General features: G+C 39.0%; 1 protein-coding gene across 4 annotated transcripts in view; it reads left to right on the plus strand.

The window, feature by feature from the left end:
* The window catches only part of GPD2 (glycerol-3-phosphate dehydrogenase 2), a 75,371-nt gene that overhangs the window by 28,810 nt on the left and 27,165 nt on the right, over positions 1 to 19,396 (plus strand). For all 4 annotated transcript variants that reach the window (XR_008235930.1, XM_052791963.1, XM_052791965.1 and 1 more), the window contains 3 exons: positions 46 to 209; positions 14,732 to 14,896; positions 15,666 to 15,810. Coding sequence is in view for 3 of the 4 variants with exons in the window: in XM_052791963.1 (XP_052647923.1) it covers positions 46 to 209; positions 14,732 to 14,896; positions 15,666 to 15,810 (474 nt within the window). In the remaining variant the exon portion in view is untranslated. The remainder of the gene's footprint in view (positions 1 to 45; positions 210 to 14,731; positions 14,897 to 15,665; positions 15,811 to 19,396) is intronic.

Below are 19,396 nucleotides of genomic sequence, written 5' to 3' on the forward strand. Positions count from 1 at the left end.
TTTTTTTCTTTAATTTCACTTCATGGGGAATTTTTTTTCCTGCAGATGGTGGCAGTTGCCATACTACTGGTTTGGAATAAAACTGTATGACCTTGTGGCAGGAAGTCAGTGTCTGAAAAGTAGTTATGTCCTTAGCAAGTCAAGAGCCTTGGAGCACTTTCCAATGCTACGCAAAGACGAGCTTGTTGGAGCTATTGTCTACTATGATGGTATGTTGCCTTTCTGTGCTTTCATTATTACATTGTGCTGTGTTTTGAGGGGGGAGAAACACAAGTATGCCACTGTAGGTCACGTACATTGACTTTCTAAAGGGAAGAACAACAACTTGAAGGATTCAACTTGCATCTTAAGCATTAATTTGGTAGATAAATTATGTTTTTCACAACAGTAACTTACTGGATGTAAGAAAGAATATATTAGTTTTCTTGGCTAGGAGGTGTAGTGATACGTGGAAGCATTCTAGTGTTCTGGTGATTCCCTACAACGTTCCAGCTGTGCATGATTTTGCTATACACTTCTCAAACTGAACACTTGTTCTGAGGTATCATAAGTCAAGAAAACGTGATCATTCCGGTAATGTTAAATGGTTTGCTGTAGCACTTGCACTGTGCAGATAACTTCAAACCTACCTAGATGATCTGGCTGCTGGTTGTGGTTCTTGCACTGGGTTGGATGAAGCCTGGATCAATAACTTTTTGTATCATCAGTAAAATTGGTTGCTCTGCAAAGACAGTGTTCATTGTAACTGCAATCAAATACTAGAGATTGCTATAAGACATGAATGGTTTCTGTTAAAACCCCTTTAAATAAAAGGTTATAAATTCATGAGAGGAAAAATGCCTCCAGCTCGAGTTATTTCATCTATTGTATCAGCTAGTTTTAGGTATGTTTGTGTATAACACTTAAACAAATTCAGTGTCTGAGTGGGAGAAAATAAATATGCTTTCTGCATGTCTTTTGATGTTCATTCAAGATAGAATGATGATTTAATAGAACTCATTGCAGTCATCTAGAAATAGCAATTTTCATGTTCAAAAGTGTTCATGTGTATTCACGTTTGGAAAGAGTGTCACTCTTGTTTGTAATGCAAGAATGGATAAACCTTTTTGCCTTGTTCTGTGAAGTAAGTCTGGTAATAAGCCTCTAGCATAGCTGTATAGCAACAGGTACCGCAGTGGGTCTGCCAAGCAAAGAATTTAACTCTGTCCCTTCAGACTCTAGAGATACACAAGGCAGTCTGAAATAAAATTGATGAAGGTTTAGTTGGCTTGCTTGACAGAAGCTTTGCTTGTCCGGAATATTAGCACTTGTGTTGATGTACAGGTGTCTTGAGCTTTATCCAAACTGCTGTATCTCAATATTTTCTAATGTCATGCAAGTTACATCCCCAAATGGTATTTAAAAAATACTGAACTTGTACAGATTCTAAATGCTGGGAAGTTCACTGCTTAAGCTGGAGTACCAGGGTATACTGCCATAATTGCTTTCTTGATGCACTTGGTTATCTTGGCATATCCAGAAGATGGAATATCTTTTCTTTGCAGCAGACTTGTACGATGTTTCATGATGTGTTTTTAATTAGGTTGGTATTCTTCCATCTCCAGTCGTCTTCTACTTCCTTTCCAAGACAAAGTTTTGTAAAACTTTTTTGGTAGTGGGGCCAGCTAGGTAATATCAAAATGTCAAATGTGTTCAGGATAGGGCAAAAAGCCATAGATTCCTTGCAGGCTTGGAGGAGCCCTCCAAAGAATAAATAGCTTAAATACTGATTTACTTCAGTAGTGGTACAGTTCTAGTTAGTTTTTACCTGAAGATGTAGTTTCTGACCTTTTGGCAGCCAGAAAAGTCTTCACACAAAATTGATTATAAAGGTAGTTCTTTTCCCTTTTTAGAACTGCATTTACCCTATTCATCAGCTTATCAATAGGGGCTTTTGTACTGGGAAGAAGTAGGAGGGACTCTCAAAACACACTGGACTCTGATAGTATTTATGAGGCTTCTGGCAAAAGTGTACATTGATAATTGCAAGTTGTCTCATACAGAGCCCAGCAGAATGAAAAAAAAGTAAATTATACATATGTGTAGGAATATACATGTGTAGGTTCTTATTTGGGAGTAGGCTGAGATTTAAATGATGGACTTGATTTTTACTTATCTCTGATGGAGACTGCATCTTCTCTATCTTATTTTTAAGGTCTAGAGGAAATAAGAGGTTATTTAGAAGCAAAATTTGTTATGGGATTATGTGGTATTTTTTGTATACTGTAACAATAGCTGCTGTAAATAGCATACATAGAAGTAATTCAGAATTATTTTTTCATTATCATAAGCTATCCCTTAGACTATTTTAAGGGATCCCAGGAGCATGCAAGAAGAACGAAGTGGTTCTCTTAACTGTAATTACACTTCTCATAAGAGCACTATAACTTGAAATCTATTTATATTCTATTGAAGTTTTTTCTGATTAAATAAATAGTTTGGATGTATCATAGCTATTTACTACCCCAACATCCAAAGATATGCATTTACAAGATAGCCTTAAAATCAGTCTTCAAGTTTCTTGGACGAATAACAATTTTAAACAGTGTTGCAATAAATCTAAAAATTCAGCACCAAGATACCATGTGGTCTTTTAGGGGAAAATATCTGTGCAGCAATACAGTGCAGAACTCTGAATGACTGAGATGCCTCTGGTGGTTATGTTGCCTTCCCAAGCAATAGGAAACAAACCCGCAGTCTGCATACTTGAAACAAAGAAGTGTAAAATAGAAAAGAGGAAAAAAAGGAGATGTACAGATTATTGAGGAGCAGTTTAATGGAGAAAGAGGATTGTGTAATCGCTGTTTATTCATACAGGTTTCATAAAATCAGGTAGCTGGCAGAGTCTCCTAACAATTCTCCATCAGAGCAACAGCTGCAATGCTAGCAGGACTTGGACTAATTTGTTGAGAGATAGCAAAAATAGACTTGAAGTTTTGCTGCCAGTGAAACTACTTGTTCATGCTAGTATATCTGACCTTATTTTGCTTTAGTTATAAGACTACAGCTTAGTTATCCACATTTTTATGCAGAATTTAAAGAAATGGTGTTTTGCAGTGAAAAAATTAAAAAAACTCTCAAAGCTCCGCCAAACCTCAATTTCCTAGAAGAATAAAGTGGTTCTGAAGGACTAAAGTATCAAATTTGTGAGTTCATCATTTACATTTGGGTGCTTTGAGGCGGTACCTAATCCAGAATAAAAACTTTCCAACTACAATGTTACATCAATTCTTAACATGCCACATTTCAGAACTAAATTTTGTCTGTAGTGACTCTTCTGTAGGTCAGCCTATGGCCCATGGTATAGATGGGCTCACGTTGTGTTGTAACACGTTAATTATTTTACCGTGATCAATCAACCTGTGTTCGGTCCACAGTACACTTGTTTTAAGTCATAATGTTTCAGTAAGCACACTTTAGATCTTGTAAATTATTATACTTGAATTTTAATGATATACTTTCATGCCCTAAATCCGGAGGAACGGAAGACAAAAGGGAAAGGGAATTGAACTTAAAGTAGAGAAGGGGATGATAAGATTGAATTAAACTCCTTTTAGTTCTTTCAGAAGGATTAGTCATAAAATAGAGCATTAAATAATGGCAAAAAAAAAAAGTCTTACAGTAGGTCATATCTTTATCTTCTCTGTCCATCCCTTCTTTGTCTTCCCTAAATAGTGAATAAATAATTTGGCCTTTTAAGAATGGAGTGTCTTAACTGATTCTATATGTGCAGTTAAATGTAGTTTTATCTTGTTTTCTTGCCTTTCTCTATTCCTGTCTCTGTCATACTTTCTTTGTATCTGTAGTTGTTAATAGCACCTATTAGCAGTGTCTCACTGTTTGGCATGTTGGTCACCATCACCAAAGGGAAGAATTAAAAACATTCATTATGTAGGTTAATTTTTTATTTGGTAAAGCCACCTGTCCAGTTATGACTTTCCTCTGCAAAAGAACATTGCCACCAGTAAGCTCAGGAATGCTCTTTGTTTTGTTTTGTAATTGTTGATCAAACTAGTGGCATGTCAAATAATCCATTATTCATGAATATGTTGTGTTCTGAAACGTTGTGGTCGTCTTAATTACATTTTTTTAAATTGTTTATACAGGCAGAAAAAAAAAAAGGTATGTTATAGATGTTGGAAGTACCAGCAATAGCAAATCACAGACTTTACCAGAGGCTATTCTTGCTCTGTCTCAGCATCAGGAAACTAAAGCATATGTTGGATGTTAGCCTGGGTGTACACAATGTGTCCTATTTATTCAAGGTTTTCTTTGAAGCCGCAACTTACAAGTTTGTTTCTTAGGGGTACATGTCAGACTTCATTTAGCATTTGTTGGTATTAGGATACTCCTGAATAGCAAAAAGGCAACATTTTGGGGGAAGAATGTGGCTGCTATCTGAGCAGTGATCTGTCAGTTCCACTTATGTAGCTCAAGGAAAACTGGAGAAGAGGCACTATGGAGAAGCTGGGTTGAGATCTCAAGATCATAGGCAGAATTATTTTAAAGCACTTTAAATGGAAGAATTAATCTCCATTTAAATTATATATAGTTCGTTATGTTAAGAACTAGGAAAAACATTAAAGCAGAGATCCAACTGGCCAGAATATTTCAATTTAAAGTGTTTAGAAATTAAAGTGGCGCAATTCTTTTTAAGATGCATTATTTTTCTATCTCTAGGTGCTTGCAGACTTTTTTGTTAACATATTTTGCCTTGCAAGATGAGCCTTTAGGTGTGTAAGGAAAATTTGTGTTCTGGAATCAGTCATGAATTTAAGATTTTTAGGGCTTTCTTGACCCTGCTCTTCGAATTTACTGCTATTTTCTGAAAGCACGAATTAACATATACTACTCCTGTGACTGTTTTGCCACATCAAGGTATTTGATTGTTTAATGTCTTGTTCTACAAATTTCCAGTATACTTGCTGGGATGTAAGTAATTGTTCTTTACTTTTTGCATTCTCAGTATTTTTGTCTATATTCTCTCCTGAAATATTTTAATATGGAGGTTATTTAAAGGTAGAAAAAGAAGCTTTGGCAGAGGATTTAGCTTTCCTTGTTTACAGCAAACCCCATGAGAAATCCTTCCCAGGCACACATGCACACACACAGACGCACATACACACAAAAATCAATGCAAAAGAGTAGGGCATTCATTAAGCTGTCAAAAATGGAATAAATGCTTTTTTTTTATTTAGGCTGTTGTAGCTATTTTTCCTAGTATTTGAGTGTGTCCTGAATTATGAAATGTTACAGCTTTATAATTCATATTTGACAAATTAATATTTTGAGAATGTTGAGCTGTAATAGGGGTATTACCCTATTACAGATGCAGACAACTGTATGACTTTTTCCTTCCCTGGATATAAAAACTCTTTGACAGTTTGTCACTAAAAAGACTTTCTATAGGTGAAATACACAGCTAACCATATTTCTTGGTATTTCAAAATTGAAGCTGGATGAATGAGAGAAGCCTTGCAGGCACACTAACTGTAGGTATAACCTGGAAAATACTATGCGTATTCTCCATATCCCGTTGCTTTCAAATACATTTTGTCCCATGTTCTGTATAATAGAGTTGTGTGTGAAATCCTGAAGAAAATCGGCAGCCTGCTACGAGAAGGCTTGTAAAGGTAATACTGGCTGCCTCTAGTGGAATGCATGTAAAATAAAATGCAGGTCTCTGGCTGGACCTATAGAAGCGATAGTATTTTTCGTTGTTGGCATTAGTATAAACACTAGTGGGGATCCGTTATAAACGGTGCTTCCCAATTCTCTGATAAAATCCATTGGGTCTCTGCTTGCTTGTAGTGCTTCTTAGCGCACGGTGGCTCAAGTCGTGCCGTGCTTTATCCGTCAGAGCTCTTTTATCGTTTTCAAAAGGGATAAAATCAATAGCCTAAAATGGCTTGCATCTTTAACCCAGTTTTGCCTCTGTCAAAGGGTGCAGCCACACAAGCATCCCTGCAGAAGCGGCCGTTTGCTTCTAACAAAAGGGACTGTGCATCTGCAGCACTCTTCTTCCTTTTGCTGGAGGCGTCCTTCCCAAAAGCATGCAGATGATAACTGCATCTCCCGCTGTACCTGTAACAATTTAATTGTGTAAGTCAGCCCAGTCAAGCATCCCCAGCTCATGACTGGGAGACATGAAATTCATTGTCATTATTGTCCCTGTCATTTTGGATCATTATATCCTGCTGCAGAATTTTCCTCACTCCAGTGCTTTCTTACCTCCAGGAAGCAGGGATTATGGCTGAGGTTGGGGTGGGGGCAGGACTGTGAACTACATTTACCTCAGGGGAGCCACAGATTAAATTGGCTTTGCTCTCTGACTTGCTGGATTCGTCTGTTTGTACGCTGTGGGTTTAAGGTTGGAAATGATGAATATTCTAGTGAATTCTGTGCCTCTCTCTTTTCTTTTTTTAATGCTCGTATAAGCAAAGGATGGGTTTTGTGTCCCTTAAGAAGTGAACGGGGAGTAATTCTTCAGATCATGTTACCTAAAAGATTTAAGATTATTCCTGAGCAAAACGACATTATTTGCACATTGTGCCACAAACATTTGAGCGTTCCCCAGTGTGTCGTGGCTTTTAGGGGAAAGACTCCATCGAAGCATGTAACTCTGCTGTAATTTATATGTGTGCATTTTATGTGAACTTAATAGTCGGTCATTAGTTAATATGTACACTGTTCCATATTGTAGGTATGATTATATGTATGTTGAAGGAAAACAGATTATGGGATGCCTGTACATCTTGCTGCTCCTTCCCCTGCTCCGGTGGCTGTCCCTGTGTTGGTCGGCATACGGGGCCGGAGCAGCCCTGGTCCTCAGGAAGGGCTGGGAAGGTGCACGTTGCTCATCTTCCTCACCACAGTCCTCCTCCCCCATCGGCAGAGTTCACCTTGCCCAGCACCTCCTGGCCTGTTTCTGTATCCGTTCACGCGCTGGGTTTCTCTAGGTTTGGGGGAGAATTACCTGTTAAAATGCTGCTGCTTGACTCCTCGGTCAGATGGGGTGCATCCTTCCATCAGTGGCAGCCCTGCCTGCTCCCCTGCCTGCTCGCTGCTGGGCACCGCTGGGAACACGAGGTCCCCTCCAGCTGGCACCCGACTGCCCGTCCCGGCCACTTGCAGCGTGCCACATCCCCGTCCTCGGGAGCAGCGCGGCCTCTCTCCAGCTCCGGCACGGCAGTCTGTCCATCCTGTGACTTCTTGTTCCTTGGCTGGTCCCTCCGGCCCCGGCTGGTCTCCGCTGGGTCGCACAGCGGAGGTCAGCATCCTGCCTGCTGAACACAACATGCAATAGCTGACAAATTGATCACTGCTTCATTTAGGCTTAAAAAATAGCTACTGCCATGTGCAAAGCGAATTTGCCTAAAATTTAAGTTTGCCCCAAATTCAAGCTATTGGTGTGAGTGTTGGGAGTACTAGTCAGCTCTTATGCCGTGCGGGTACGCGATAAGCTGTATTGACATCATCACGTTTCTTTCTGGTGCGGTGGCACGGCCGCAGCAGACCTGCCGTGACAGTCGTTCATGGTGACATTTTAGCGCCGTTTCCATAAACTGACAGTGACAATGTTTAGTTTCATTTTAACACTGTGCTTTTACTTACACTGACATTGCAATATGATTGTAGTGACAAGTTGAAGGCTGATACAAAAGAAGTGGGAAACAACATAATTATAAAGCAGTAGCACAGAACAATAATTCCAAATTTTGTCTCTCGCTTGATGTGCCTGGATATTGTGGCTTATTTTTGTATTCTGATATCTTAGTTTCAATACAAGTTTAACTTCTGTACCATAACTTGGCAGTAGACCTGATTAGACAGACATTCTCAGGGTATTGTGATGTTTAATTTTTTTTTTTATTAAAAAAAAAAAGCTTTTATGGGCTTCCTGTCTCTTGCTTATATTATTCATTTGTTTATAACTCTGTACGTAAGTTGGAATGTATTGAACTTTTATTTCCTAATCTTCATTGTTATCTCGTTTCTTTTTATCCATACGTGCAATTTGTTTGGTCACAGGTTCCTCCATTCCTTTAATCTTGCCTTATGAAAATAAACTTGACTTTCTTAAGTTCCCTAAGCTTGTCTTGTAAAATAGTTGTTATGTTGCATCTTGGGTGGTCTCTGCAGTGCACTCTCAAGCTGTGTGTGTTAAGGTTTGATAAATGTAGCTGTTATTGCTAAATGGGCGTTAGTTCTTTCAGACCCTTGAGGAGAAGAACCTTGAAGTCAGATGCTGATGGTTACTTCTTCACCTCTATCAGTCACAGGAATTGGGACGTTTATTTCTTATGGTCTAAGCTGGTGCTAAATGGAGGAAGCAAGAAATGATTTAAAATTACTGCTACTGTTTAAACTCGATGTGTCAAACCTGAGTTTGAATCTGTTAGAATAAATTTACCTGTGAGAAGGCCAAACTCAGGGCTTTCCTTTCCATTAAAGCTCCTACAGAGTGAGGGCTGAAAATACCTACGTCTTAGGGCAGATCTTAAAGAACTAAAATTTGTGGGGTGTGTGTTTTTTTTCCCAATGCAAAGTGCGTATTTAGATGTGTATCGTTCTTCCCACCTGGTTGGGCCGTATTTCAGCAGCACAGATAACACAGTGGAAAGCAGAATTCAAATTATACATGATTTGTGTGAGAAGTATTAACAGTCTGGTGTGATATTGCTGTGTTGTTATATGTGGGTGTGATGGAACTGATTTAACTGAGTCAGAACGCTCTTCCCTCTGAAGCAGTCCAAGAACAAATGCGTGCATGCTACGTATCCTAGAAAGTCTGTTAGTTTTCAGCGAATTTTTTTACTTGACTTAAGTTTCAAGTGATTCAGAGCAAGAAATAGTTCAGCTCTGAGGGCATTTTTAATGACTTGTGACTCACGAGTCAAATTTGATGTTTACCTCTGAACTTATTCTACTTAGGTTTGGGGAAAAGAACTTGCTGAGTTCTTTCTCAGAGAAGTCTGGAACAATTTTGAGTCACTCCAGCTGATTCATAATGCCTAAACTTGGATATAACTGATTTCCGCATGTACAACAGATGTTGAGTTCCTGTTTTAATGCTTGTAATAAAACTGTTCATGCAATTAAGCACTTATTTAAAAATTAGAGTATGTGGGCAGTCCTGGTAAGTTAGTTATGTATAGTGATATATAATTATCACTCATCAGCCTTAAATTTGGTGAGATTTTGGTAAGGTTTGTATATACACAGCAAGAAAACTTTCATGCACATGAAATAAATTATTTGATTTCATGCATTGCTTTTCTTTACTATGTGCATGCAGTTATCTAGTGCAAGGCCATTGTAAGAATATAACATATAGGTACAGAAATACACTTTAAAATAACTTTTAGAATACCAGTGCTTTTAGGGAGAATGGGTGTCATTATTGTGGTGATCCAGTAATATCCCCATCTTGATGCTGGGTGATAGGTTTTTGCATGGGTTCCAAATCCAAGGGACTGCCTCATGAGTTGCAGTTAAGTAGTCTAGTCAAATAAGTGGAGCTCGCTGGTATCAGTAAAGGAGTAACATACAAGCAAGAGATTAATTTGCAAGTGTTTGTTTGCCTTTATCCCCTCAGCTTTTTAAAAGAAAACAAAAAAACCCCTACTTATTTGTATGGCTGCATTATGTAGGGGTATAAAATTGTGACCATACTGTGGACTTAGTTCTCTCATTCAAAAAAATTTTTTAATGTATTTTTCCTTTCAAAAGAAACCTGGTAGGTGGCTCTATGGAAAGATTTGCCCTCTTGAGAAAGTTCATTAAGACTGTCATATAGCTTCTTGCATGGCTAATTTCCAACTCTCCATTAAACTTGACCTCCACAGCAATAACTAGATATGCCTAATCAGAAAAGACTAAATTGAGAAAAGGTGAGAAGGCTTTCATGTCTGTTGCATGGACCAACCTGTTCTTTAAAGCAAGAAGTTTGCAAAACCACATATTACAGCTATGTTGTTGCAGTATGAGCCAAAATGTATTTGGGGCAATCGCTGCAATCCTTGCATGCATTGTCACATGACTAATTGTCATGCAGCAGGTATACTCAATAACGAAGTGTTAGTTCTTAGCATAAAAAGGTTAACATGAACAAAAGTTACCCTCTTAGGATTAAAAGAGCTTCCAGCTTCGTGTAAAAAAAAAAAAAGGCAGTCACTGGCTACTGCGTGCTGTTTATCTTCAACTGAATAGAGTTGCAGGGGAGAAAGCAGGAATTGGTATAAAAGTAATAGGTGTCAGAGTGTGACACAGGACAGAATATACTAGAACTACCAGAGTGCCTTATTAACAATGTGGTTTTCACACAACTCTACTGAATCAGTCACAAACAAATTTCTACAGTCTGTGGGCTTTGTTACCACTACTGGCTGTGGTTCAGCATTGGTAAAAATAAAATTGAATGTACACTATGTGCACTCTGTGGGAGGATTCTTTTAGTGCCAACGGAAGCATTGTCTGTTCATCTTTGAAGAAATACAACACTTGCTACTAAGGAATGAAAATAGAATTTTCCTAAATTACACAAAAAAAAAGAAATTATAAACCAAATGGCATCACTGTTGGTCTTAATGTGATGTAGGACACACTTACACGAAATGTCTTCACGCACTAAATGTCTTCAGCAATATGCCTTCTAAGAATAAGGGTTTTTTTTAAGGAGGATTCAGTGTTAATGAAAGCACTTAGGCCAGCGTTTTATTAAAAGATAGGTTGACTACCCTTAGTAAAAATTTAAAGTATCTCTCCATTGTTACTATAGTACAAGCAGATGACAATAGTGAATAATGAGATGGATGATTCTTTCAGTTTTTCTTGCTAGAAATAACTTAAAGGATTTAAATGCCCTCTTATTTTTGAGCGGTATCATGGGAGGAGTTGCAAACAAAACTCAGCATGTTCCACCAGTTGGCTCTTGGACGCTTCTTCCGAAGATGCTGATGTATGGCTGCCTTTCGCACCACCGTTGAGATGCATCCAGCTGACAGCTGACATGCATACAAAACAAGCGCTCTCAAAACTAGCCCTTGAGCAACAGGACTGAAGCAGCAGTGACCTCTCCAGGGCAGGGTGTTTGTGAACATCTGTTGTTGGTGAATGTCATAATTGTGATTTCACTGTATTGCCTACAGGTTAGTTACAAGATCTTCAGGAGCCTAATCATTTATGGAAAAGGATGCCAAATTAATTGGGCTTAGCCATTCTGTTGTTATAAAATAACCTTTTGGCTTACAACATTTGGAAAAAAAGCCCCATGGTATCACAGAGGAGTTACCTCTGGTGGCAAGGGGGAGTAGTTGTTTTCTTTGTTTTGCTTTGGGGCAATGATGAAGAACAATGGATGCAGAGGTATCTTAAGTAGGTTACCAGTAGCTTTTGGTTACCTTGCCATTTATCACACAAGCTATGCCTTGGGTTTCCTGGGCATCTTCTGAACACGGTAATACTGCTTGTGTCAAGAAAGCTTTACATGTCTGTTCTGGAGGAAGTTAAGCTTGGAGGTGCTTTTATCTTGGCTTTGGAGCATCTCTGAATCTTACCTGGGGAGAATGGCATTTAACTGAAAAGTCAAAAAGGCTGAGATGCAGAATCTTTGCTTTGCTTCATCCTTCTGTTTCTCTCTAGAGTGGTAAGGATCATCTAAGTACCAGGACACATACCAATCTCTTAGAAATAAACATTCCTGATTCCAAACTAGCACACATGTAAACAGCTAGTTTTACTTTAATCAGCATAAAATATGCTTTGTCAACTGTTGAATGGTGCTGTAGTAAGAACTGATCTGGCTATGGTACCTTTATAATGGGGGATGTACATGGAGGAAGAGCAACCATTTCTTCAGACATCAAGAAAAAGAGATAATTGCATATAAAGTGCAGGATTTTAATGTAATTGTCTGTGGGAAAATGTGCATATGTAAGGTGGAGGGCTTAAAAAAAAAAAAAGAAAAAAAAGGAAAAAAAAAAAAAAAAAAGCTGTTCCCGAGTATGAAAACTATTGTACTGTGACCGCATCTCTACCAAACTGTTTTGGTATTATTCTCCATAGATGATAAATTTCTGAGCTGCTAAGTCACTCTTCATTTCTTTCAAATCTAAACCTCTACAGATATCTGCTGTTTATACTATGAAATACTCTAGGACTCCACACTGATGATCACGTCAATCTGAAGCCAGTGGGTTTTTTCTACATATGTAGTTAATCAGGAACTGGTTATTTCCCAGTCTTCTTCCTGCAGAAACGTTATATAGGCACTCAGAGTTCCTTCTGGACAGCTGAGAATTGAGTAATAGCAAAGGGTTTCTTGCATCAGAATAATGATGAGGGCAAAATGGATGAGAGTTTCAGAGAAAGCATGAAAATGTTATCATGAATGCAGTGGTCCAAATCCTGAAATGCACTGAGGATATCCTTAGCTTGCTCTGACATTATGAGCATTAGGAGTTTCAACAAAATGCTGAGCAGCTCTCAGATTTGGGGCTTAATAAACAATTGTTACTTAGATGTTTGTTCTTTTTAGAAATTACAACTGTTTCCACATTATTTATTCTGCTGATTGGCTTCTCTGGATTGCTTTTGGTCTGGACAAATAAGTCACGAAACTGACAAGAGGCAAGCTTGCAAAATTCAAACAGTAAGACTTCCCATAGACCAAAGCTAATATTGGCTAACACTGTAAATTGTGCTGCTTTTGTGTGATGAATCCACACCCCGTGTTAGCCAGAGAAGACCAGTTTGTATCGGGTACCACCTTATGCACTGATGGCAAGAACAAATTGATGGAGGATCAATTAGTAACTAAGAAAACCCTCTTAGCCCTGGGGTCCTTCTACAATAAATGACAAAATCCTATTGCACGGAAGTGGGTACTTCAGGGTTTCATTTGTACGTAGACGGCACTTGTTTGAGGGTAGTGTTTCTGGTTTGTGCTGGGTTTCTTGTCCTGTAAAGCCAAGACTTGAAGTATCCTGTGGATCAGGCAGTCCCCCAAATCAAGCACCACAATAAAGAGGGTTGTCTCCAGAGCACTGCACTTCGACTTTGGGCTAGGGGAGCACTTCCTGCATTACTTTGGAATATGTGCTGTGTTCTGCTTTACGTAGAAGCAGCTACTGTAATGTAGCTTGTTGCTGTTGTCTTTTTTTGTCTAGTGCTCCCTCTATATACAAGATGTACATTTTCTCAACCCTGTGTTAAAATGTTAAGGTTTGAGGTAAACCTCATAAGGCAATTTTATCCATTCCCTGACACTACGGCAGCATAAATGTTGATGCGTTTATTTAACGATTTGCCTGCCACTTCTGACAGATGGTTGTTTAGTCTTATGCATCTTGTGTGATGGAGCATCCCCAACTTTTCTTGACATCTTGCTCAGTTGTTTTGCTGTTCTTTTTTGCAGTTTATTCTGGGCATTGTTTGCTTGGTTGAATTGGAGTTACTGTTTGTTTCTTCATCGGTGCTTTATCATGTTACTGTTTCTGTACGCTTCGCATAACTTTTTTTTCTTGTAGTTGAAGACTGATTGCACTGTATCATCTCGGCTGTGTTAGAATGAGAAATTTGGGGAGGGGAGGAGGCGCCTTTGAGGCCATTGATCCCATCTTTATAACTTTGCCCTTTTAGCTACGAACAGATTATTTGCGCAGTGGTTCGAGATTGCACAGGCAGAATCCGAAGGACCAAACTTTACATAAACCATTTATACTAAACGTTGGGAATGCTGGCAACATAAATCAACAACAATATCTATTACAAATTTATCACTTTATCAGTATTATCTTTGATAGAAGTGGTCCAAAGTGTGGGGAAGTGAACCGTACCTCAGGAAGTTTAGCCCTATCGTGAATTAATTATTCAGGACACACAGAGCCTGGCCCCTTCAATGTATAGTAATTCTTTCTAGCCAGCGTCCAGGACTTTAACTTCGGTGGCAATAATAAATAGGAAAAGTCTCAGGTGAAGCCAGTATTTCAAAGTAATTAATCATCTTCCCCTTGTGGTCCCTCCGCCTCTCTCTTGGTTTTTTTTAACGAGGGAATTTCAGTAATAAATCTTTAATGATATATGTTAAGAATCCTTCATTAATTCTTGTCTGCTTATTTCTCTTTTTGTGATGCTTTTATGTTGTATGTTGGGAAGTTAAAATGCACATACAAGAAAAAACAGTTATAGAAAGCTGATAATTTGGCACAGTCTCTGAAAGGTTGTTTCTCGGATGTTGAATGTTGTGTGGTACACTTGGTAGTAGGAGTTGTTGATTAATACTGGTTGGACTGTCAAACGAACACTTAGATACAGTTACAGAATTACAGCGCGATTGCACAGGGAAAGGTAAAGAAAAACGTGGTTTGTCCTCTCCCAAATGGGAGGTGAATGAGCACTAATCCCCAGTTCCATAGTGTGCAAAGGCTGTGGCGTGTTATATATTCTCGGGTGCTAGAGAGACCCGTGTGGGGAGCGCAGCGAGGCGTGCTGCTGCCGATACAGCAGTCGGATGCTCTGGCGCAGCAGAGGGGATGTATCTTTAAATAATTCTCGCTAGACGCGAGCAGCCATCACGCCTATTCAATGTGACAGGGACAGATGTGACAGATCGGTTCTGACACACTTCCATACCACAAGTCCGTGGCTGGAGGTGACTGGTGTCCTTCCTCCGGTCCCGTCCCCGCTGCAGGACAGCACAACGACGCACGGATGAACCTCGCCATCGCCCTCACTGCTGCCAGGTACGGCGCTGCCACCGCCAATTACGCTGAAGTGCTGCGTTTGCTCAAGACGACAGACCCGGCCAGCGGGAAGGAGCGCGTGTGCGGGGTGCGCTGCAGGGACGTCTTAACAGGTGTGTGCCATCCCAGCGGGACCCAAAGGAGCCTCCTGCCCACCTTCGCTGGCCGGCCGGCCGAGCGGTGCACAGTGCGGCACCGCACGCCCTTCGGTCTGCAGCACCCTGCTGGGTGGGTGGAAGCGACGGCTTTCTGCAGCAGGCTTTGCCGTGCCGCAGTTGAACAGAAAGCACAGCCCTTTAGGAGAGTGTACTCTCTTCGTTAAAGGAAGACAGAAATAATGAAACGAGGGAGGAGCGGGGAACAATGCTGTTTGTAAATATCAGTGAACCGACAAAGGAGCCATCTTCCCAGAGTGCAGTGGCATACTATTAGTGTCAATCATCTTTAACTTCTGTCAGATTTTTCACTCAAATCCGAGTGTTTTGGCAGGGTAGACTAAGCTTTACATCCAAACCCTTCTGTCAAGCAGAGATGATATTGTAAAATGCTATGTGCTGTACAGTAATAATCCCATTTACCAAGTCTACGGGTTGAGACTGAAATCTCTCTTGTTTGAGAGGCAGATTTCAGCTGAACTTCTTCTACCCAGTCTTGCTCCTTCTGCCTTTACAGATAAGATGGAATTTCACTGTGAAACATTTCCTTTCAAATCTGGTGTTACGTGAAAACTTTGTTAATTTTTAAAAACCATTCCAGCTGTTCTGTTCAGACAAGCACGATATACTTTACAGTAGGTTAAGTTCATAGATAGATTAATAATAGAGAGTGTCAGTGAGCAGGAAAACAAATGGTGTATGTGATTGATACTGTTTTCTTTCACAGGGCAGGAATTTGATGTCAAAGCCAAATGTGTTATCAATGCTACGGGACCTTTCACAGACTCTGTGCGCAAAATGGATGATCAGGAAGTACCAAACATCTGTCAGCCAAGTGCAGGCGTGCATATTGTGATGCCTGGTTATTACAGGTAACGATATTCAAAGCCTAAACCATTTGTAACAATCTCTGCTGGTGTCTGTAATAAATAAGCTTGCAGAGACATATTTGTGGGTTTTACAGTAGTTTTGAATGCACGATTTGATTTTTATTTGGGGTTTGTTGTTTTTTTTTTTTTAAGACGGTTCTGGCACTGCGCCAATTAGAAGAACAATTTCATATATTCAGAAACAACTGAAGTCTTGCATTTCTTAGTTAAAACTCACAAAGGCAGAACTCCTGAAGCAGAAGGGTGTTTAGGCTCAGCATCTACAACAGACTTGTGAAGGCAGCTTTTTTAATGATGAGTTTGAGTTGAGTGTACTGACTGCTTGTTCACCCCCCTTAAGAAAACAAGAAGCATATAAAACCTTCCAGAGAGGTTGCCACCTTCATACAAAAACTCTTGTCCTATTAAATATGAAACTCTGTGCAATGACACTCTGCCACTGTACTCTGCCGCCTTACAACTCCACTCATAGTAAATACAAATGCAGCATGTAGGCAATATAATAAGTAGTTCAAAATAACATGATTAAATTTTGACACTGCTGTGGACACAAGCCCACCCACCCGTGGTTGTTTTGGTGGAAAGGACTTGCCTCCCTCTGCTGACCTTGTTACAGAGGAGGTTCCCGTGGCACTCTGCGAGCGCGCTCTCTGTAGACTCCTGCTTCTTTCCTTATTTGCTGTGCAAAACCAAATCCCCTTCTACCAAGTAAGCCTTGTCAGTTGAAACTCAAATATTACCTTTCGTTTCTGAAGTCATTAGCATCCTAATGGAAATTCACATTTATAGACTTATCCCAATTCTGTTGATACAGTGCACTTACAATAATGCCTTCCATATCATCATTGCACTCCTCTGTGAATATAAATGTAGACTTCCAGTGCACAACATGTTGTTTTTGCCAGAGCTGTCCCAATAGGACATGACCATAGACTGTAAAATTGAGGCGTTTTTGGCCTAGTGTAAAATCACTCTTGCATTCTGTTCATTTTTGGTGTCTTTCCACGTGAAAAATGGGAAAATGACCTGATAGCTGCTTTAAAGCACTAGCAATGTGGAGAAATGGGTTGTAATCGTAGTTTCCTCATATACTATGAGAAGGACGTGTGTGATTGACTTTATGGCCCTACAGCAAAAACATGTAAAGTTTTAAAACTTTGACTCGCTTTGTAAATTCAAAATAGAAGATGGCTTGATATGCATGAGGGCTCTAATTTATTTATTCTGCAATAACCTAATAATTTTAATTGGAAATGTAGAGAATTCTTGTTCTCCTTGTTCCCCTGTGTATGTCAGCATGTGGGCATTACTTTTCTTGTAAAATAGTATCTACCCACACACTGCCTCCGCAGTACAGCTGATTAGATAAAACTGTACTGAATTTCCTTGAAGTGGGATAGCTTAAACCAAGGAACTGTCTGCTAAATAGGAAGTACTCATGGTATTTAATCTTTAGTTGTATGAGGTCTTCTCCTGGTGCCAAGGAATATGCCTCAACAAATGAAGATTGTCATTTCACTGTGTCCACTTGCCTTGTGGTAAATGCTTTATAGAATTTTGGTCTGTACTCACACAAATGAAAATTTTTTAACAGGTAGAGGTTTTTAGATATAAACATAGTTAAGATTTTGTAAAACTAATGTTAGCCTAATGCATTCATTTCCCATGGGTTTCTTACTCATTTATGTTCTTCATTAATAGTCCCAGTATTCCTCCTCTCATTAATTCTATTTTTAGTATACACATATCTATTCTAGTAGCTGCAGTAAGTCTCTTTCACTCCCTATTGTTTATTATCTGTTAAAATGAGAGAGGGTTTTGGCTACTTTTGTTCAGATAGGCTTCCTGCCTGAAATGTGTCTATGAATGCAATACCTTTTTCCCCTCCCTTCTGACAAATTTCAGATGTTTTCCGTCTTTCTTGAATTTTCCTATCTGCTCTGCATTCCAGATTCCAGGTAAACTTGTCTGTTAAACCTTAGTTCTACTCTACAGAAAGTCACCTATTTGTTCTTTAACTGCGTTTGTGGTGCTTTGGTCAAATGCTTCTTCAACTAGAGATCTTCCATGTATCTGTTCTGCTCTGTAAAATGCCATAGTTAATGTCCAGGAATGAACCACTTCCTGACTCCAAGCTCAAGAGTTCTGATCTGTCCTTCAGTTAAATTATCTTGTCTAGTTCAGTAGTCTATAGCTTCTTACATTCTGTGTGTACTTTAGTCATCTGTTCTCAAGGTTCTTTCTGGATTTGTTGTACATTCAACATACGTTGTCCAATTTAACTGCACTGCTTTTTGGAAAAGGAAGCCTTTTAAAAAGTAGACATGCACCAAACACATTCAGTTGTTTCAAGTCAACTCTTAAATATTGTACTATTGCTTTACCATTAGGCCAGGTATCTTGATGTTTGTTTTGCTGACAAAGAGTCACTTCAGATTCATCTGTATTATACTCCAAGACCTTTTGCCACTATATTTCTATGTAAAGGCATTGCTTTATACTTCATATTAGAGTTTACAAGCCTGAACTTACCCATTTTATTAGTCTTTAAAGATTACTAGAGAAATCTTACAATGGCTGATATTGCTGTAGCTCATACCACATTCTCGCATCCAATCTGTAATCGAAAGAATTTGTGTCTTATAAAAGCATGTTGTTTCAGAAGTATTCCTGGTGTGCAGCAGCATGATTCCAGAGGTGTTCCAGACAGCCAATATTTGGGTGTTAAGGTGTTTCTTTTTGGTGGGAAACACCTTATTTTACATTTGGTTTGGTGGCTTTTCAGTTATGTATATAAGATGGAACAAACATAGCAATAGGAGATTGAGAGAGAGCTTCCCAGGATAGCTGGTAGTCATTAATTCAGTAAATTAATTGGCATCCTTTCATCCTTTCTCATCATTTGCTGCACAATCTAATTGAAAACGCTTCAGTCCATAGGTGTTGTGGTGAAACTCAAGTTTAAGTCTTTACTTGTTTCTCTTCCTTATTTTTAACAGTTTTACAAAATCACATTTTTAAAAAATTCATACTTTTGAGAAAATGTCTGAAGTTTTCTGAATATTCTGCTACTGTATATTAGATCTCTAGTTTCCTGTCTCTAAATCAATAGCTTTTTCATTTTAAAAAGTAATAATTTGTCTGACGTGATTTACCTTTCACAAATCTGTGTTGACTTCCCCTATTAAATTGTACTTCTGCAACTGTATGCTTAAGCTGTCTATAAATATCATCTAAAAAAATGTTCTAATATACATGCTATATATGAAATTTTCAGTTTCTTTTCTAGCCTTTCCAGATATTGAAGACTTATGTTCAGTAATCAGTTTAGACTTCCTAAAAATGAAATATTCAGTGATTCATCTTGCAGCTCTCTTGAATAGATAATTCATATCCAAGCAGGTCTTTGTCTAGCTTCAGCTTATTTTGTTAGTAGTTACTTAAGTCCACTGAATTATTCCCCGCTGATGGTCCTTATTACCACCTAAATATATACCTCCTATCCTCCTTCCATATACTTTCTATATCCTCCTTGCATTATCAGGAATAGGTGCAAAACCTGAAGACT

Source organism: Harpia harpyja, chromosome 7 (genome assembly GCF_026419915.1).
Source record: "Harpia harpyja isolate bHarHar1 chromosome 7, bHarHar1 primary haplotype, whole genome shotgun sequence".
Lineage (NCBI taxonomy): Eukaryota > Metazoa > Chordata > Aves > Accipitriformes > Accipitridae > Harpia > Harpia harpyja.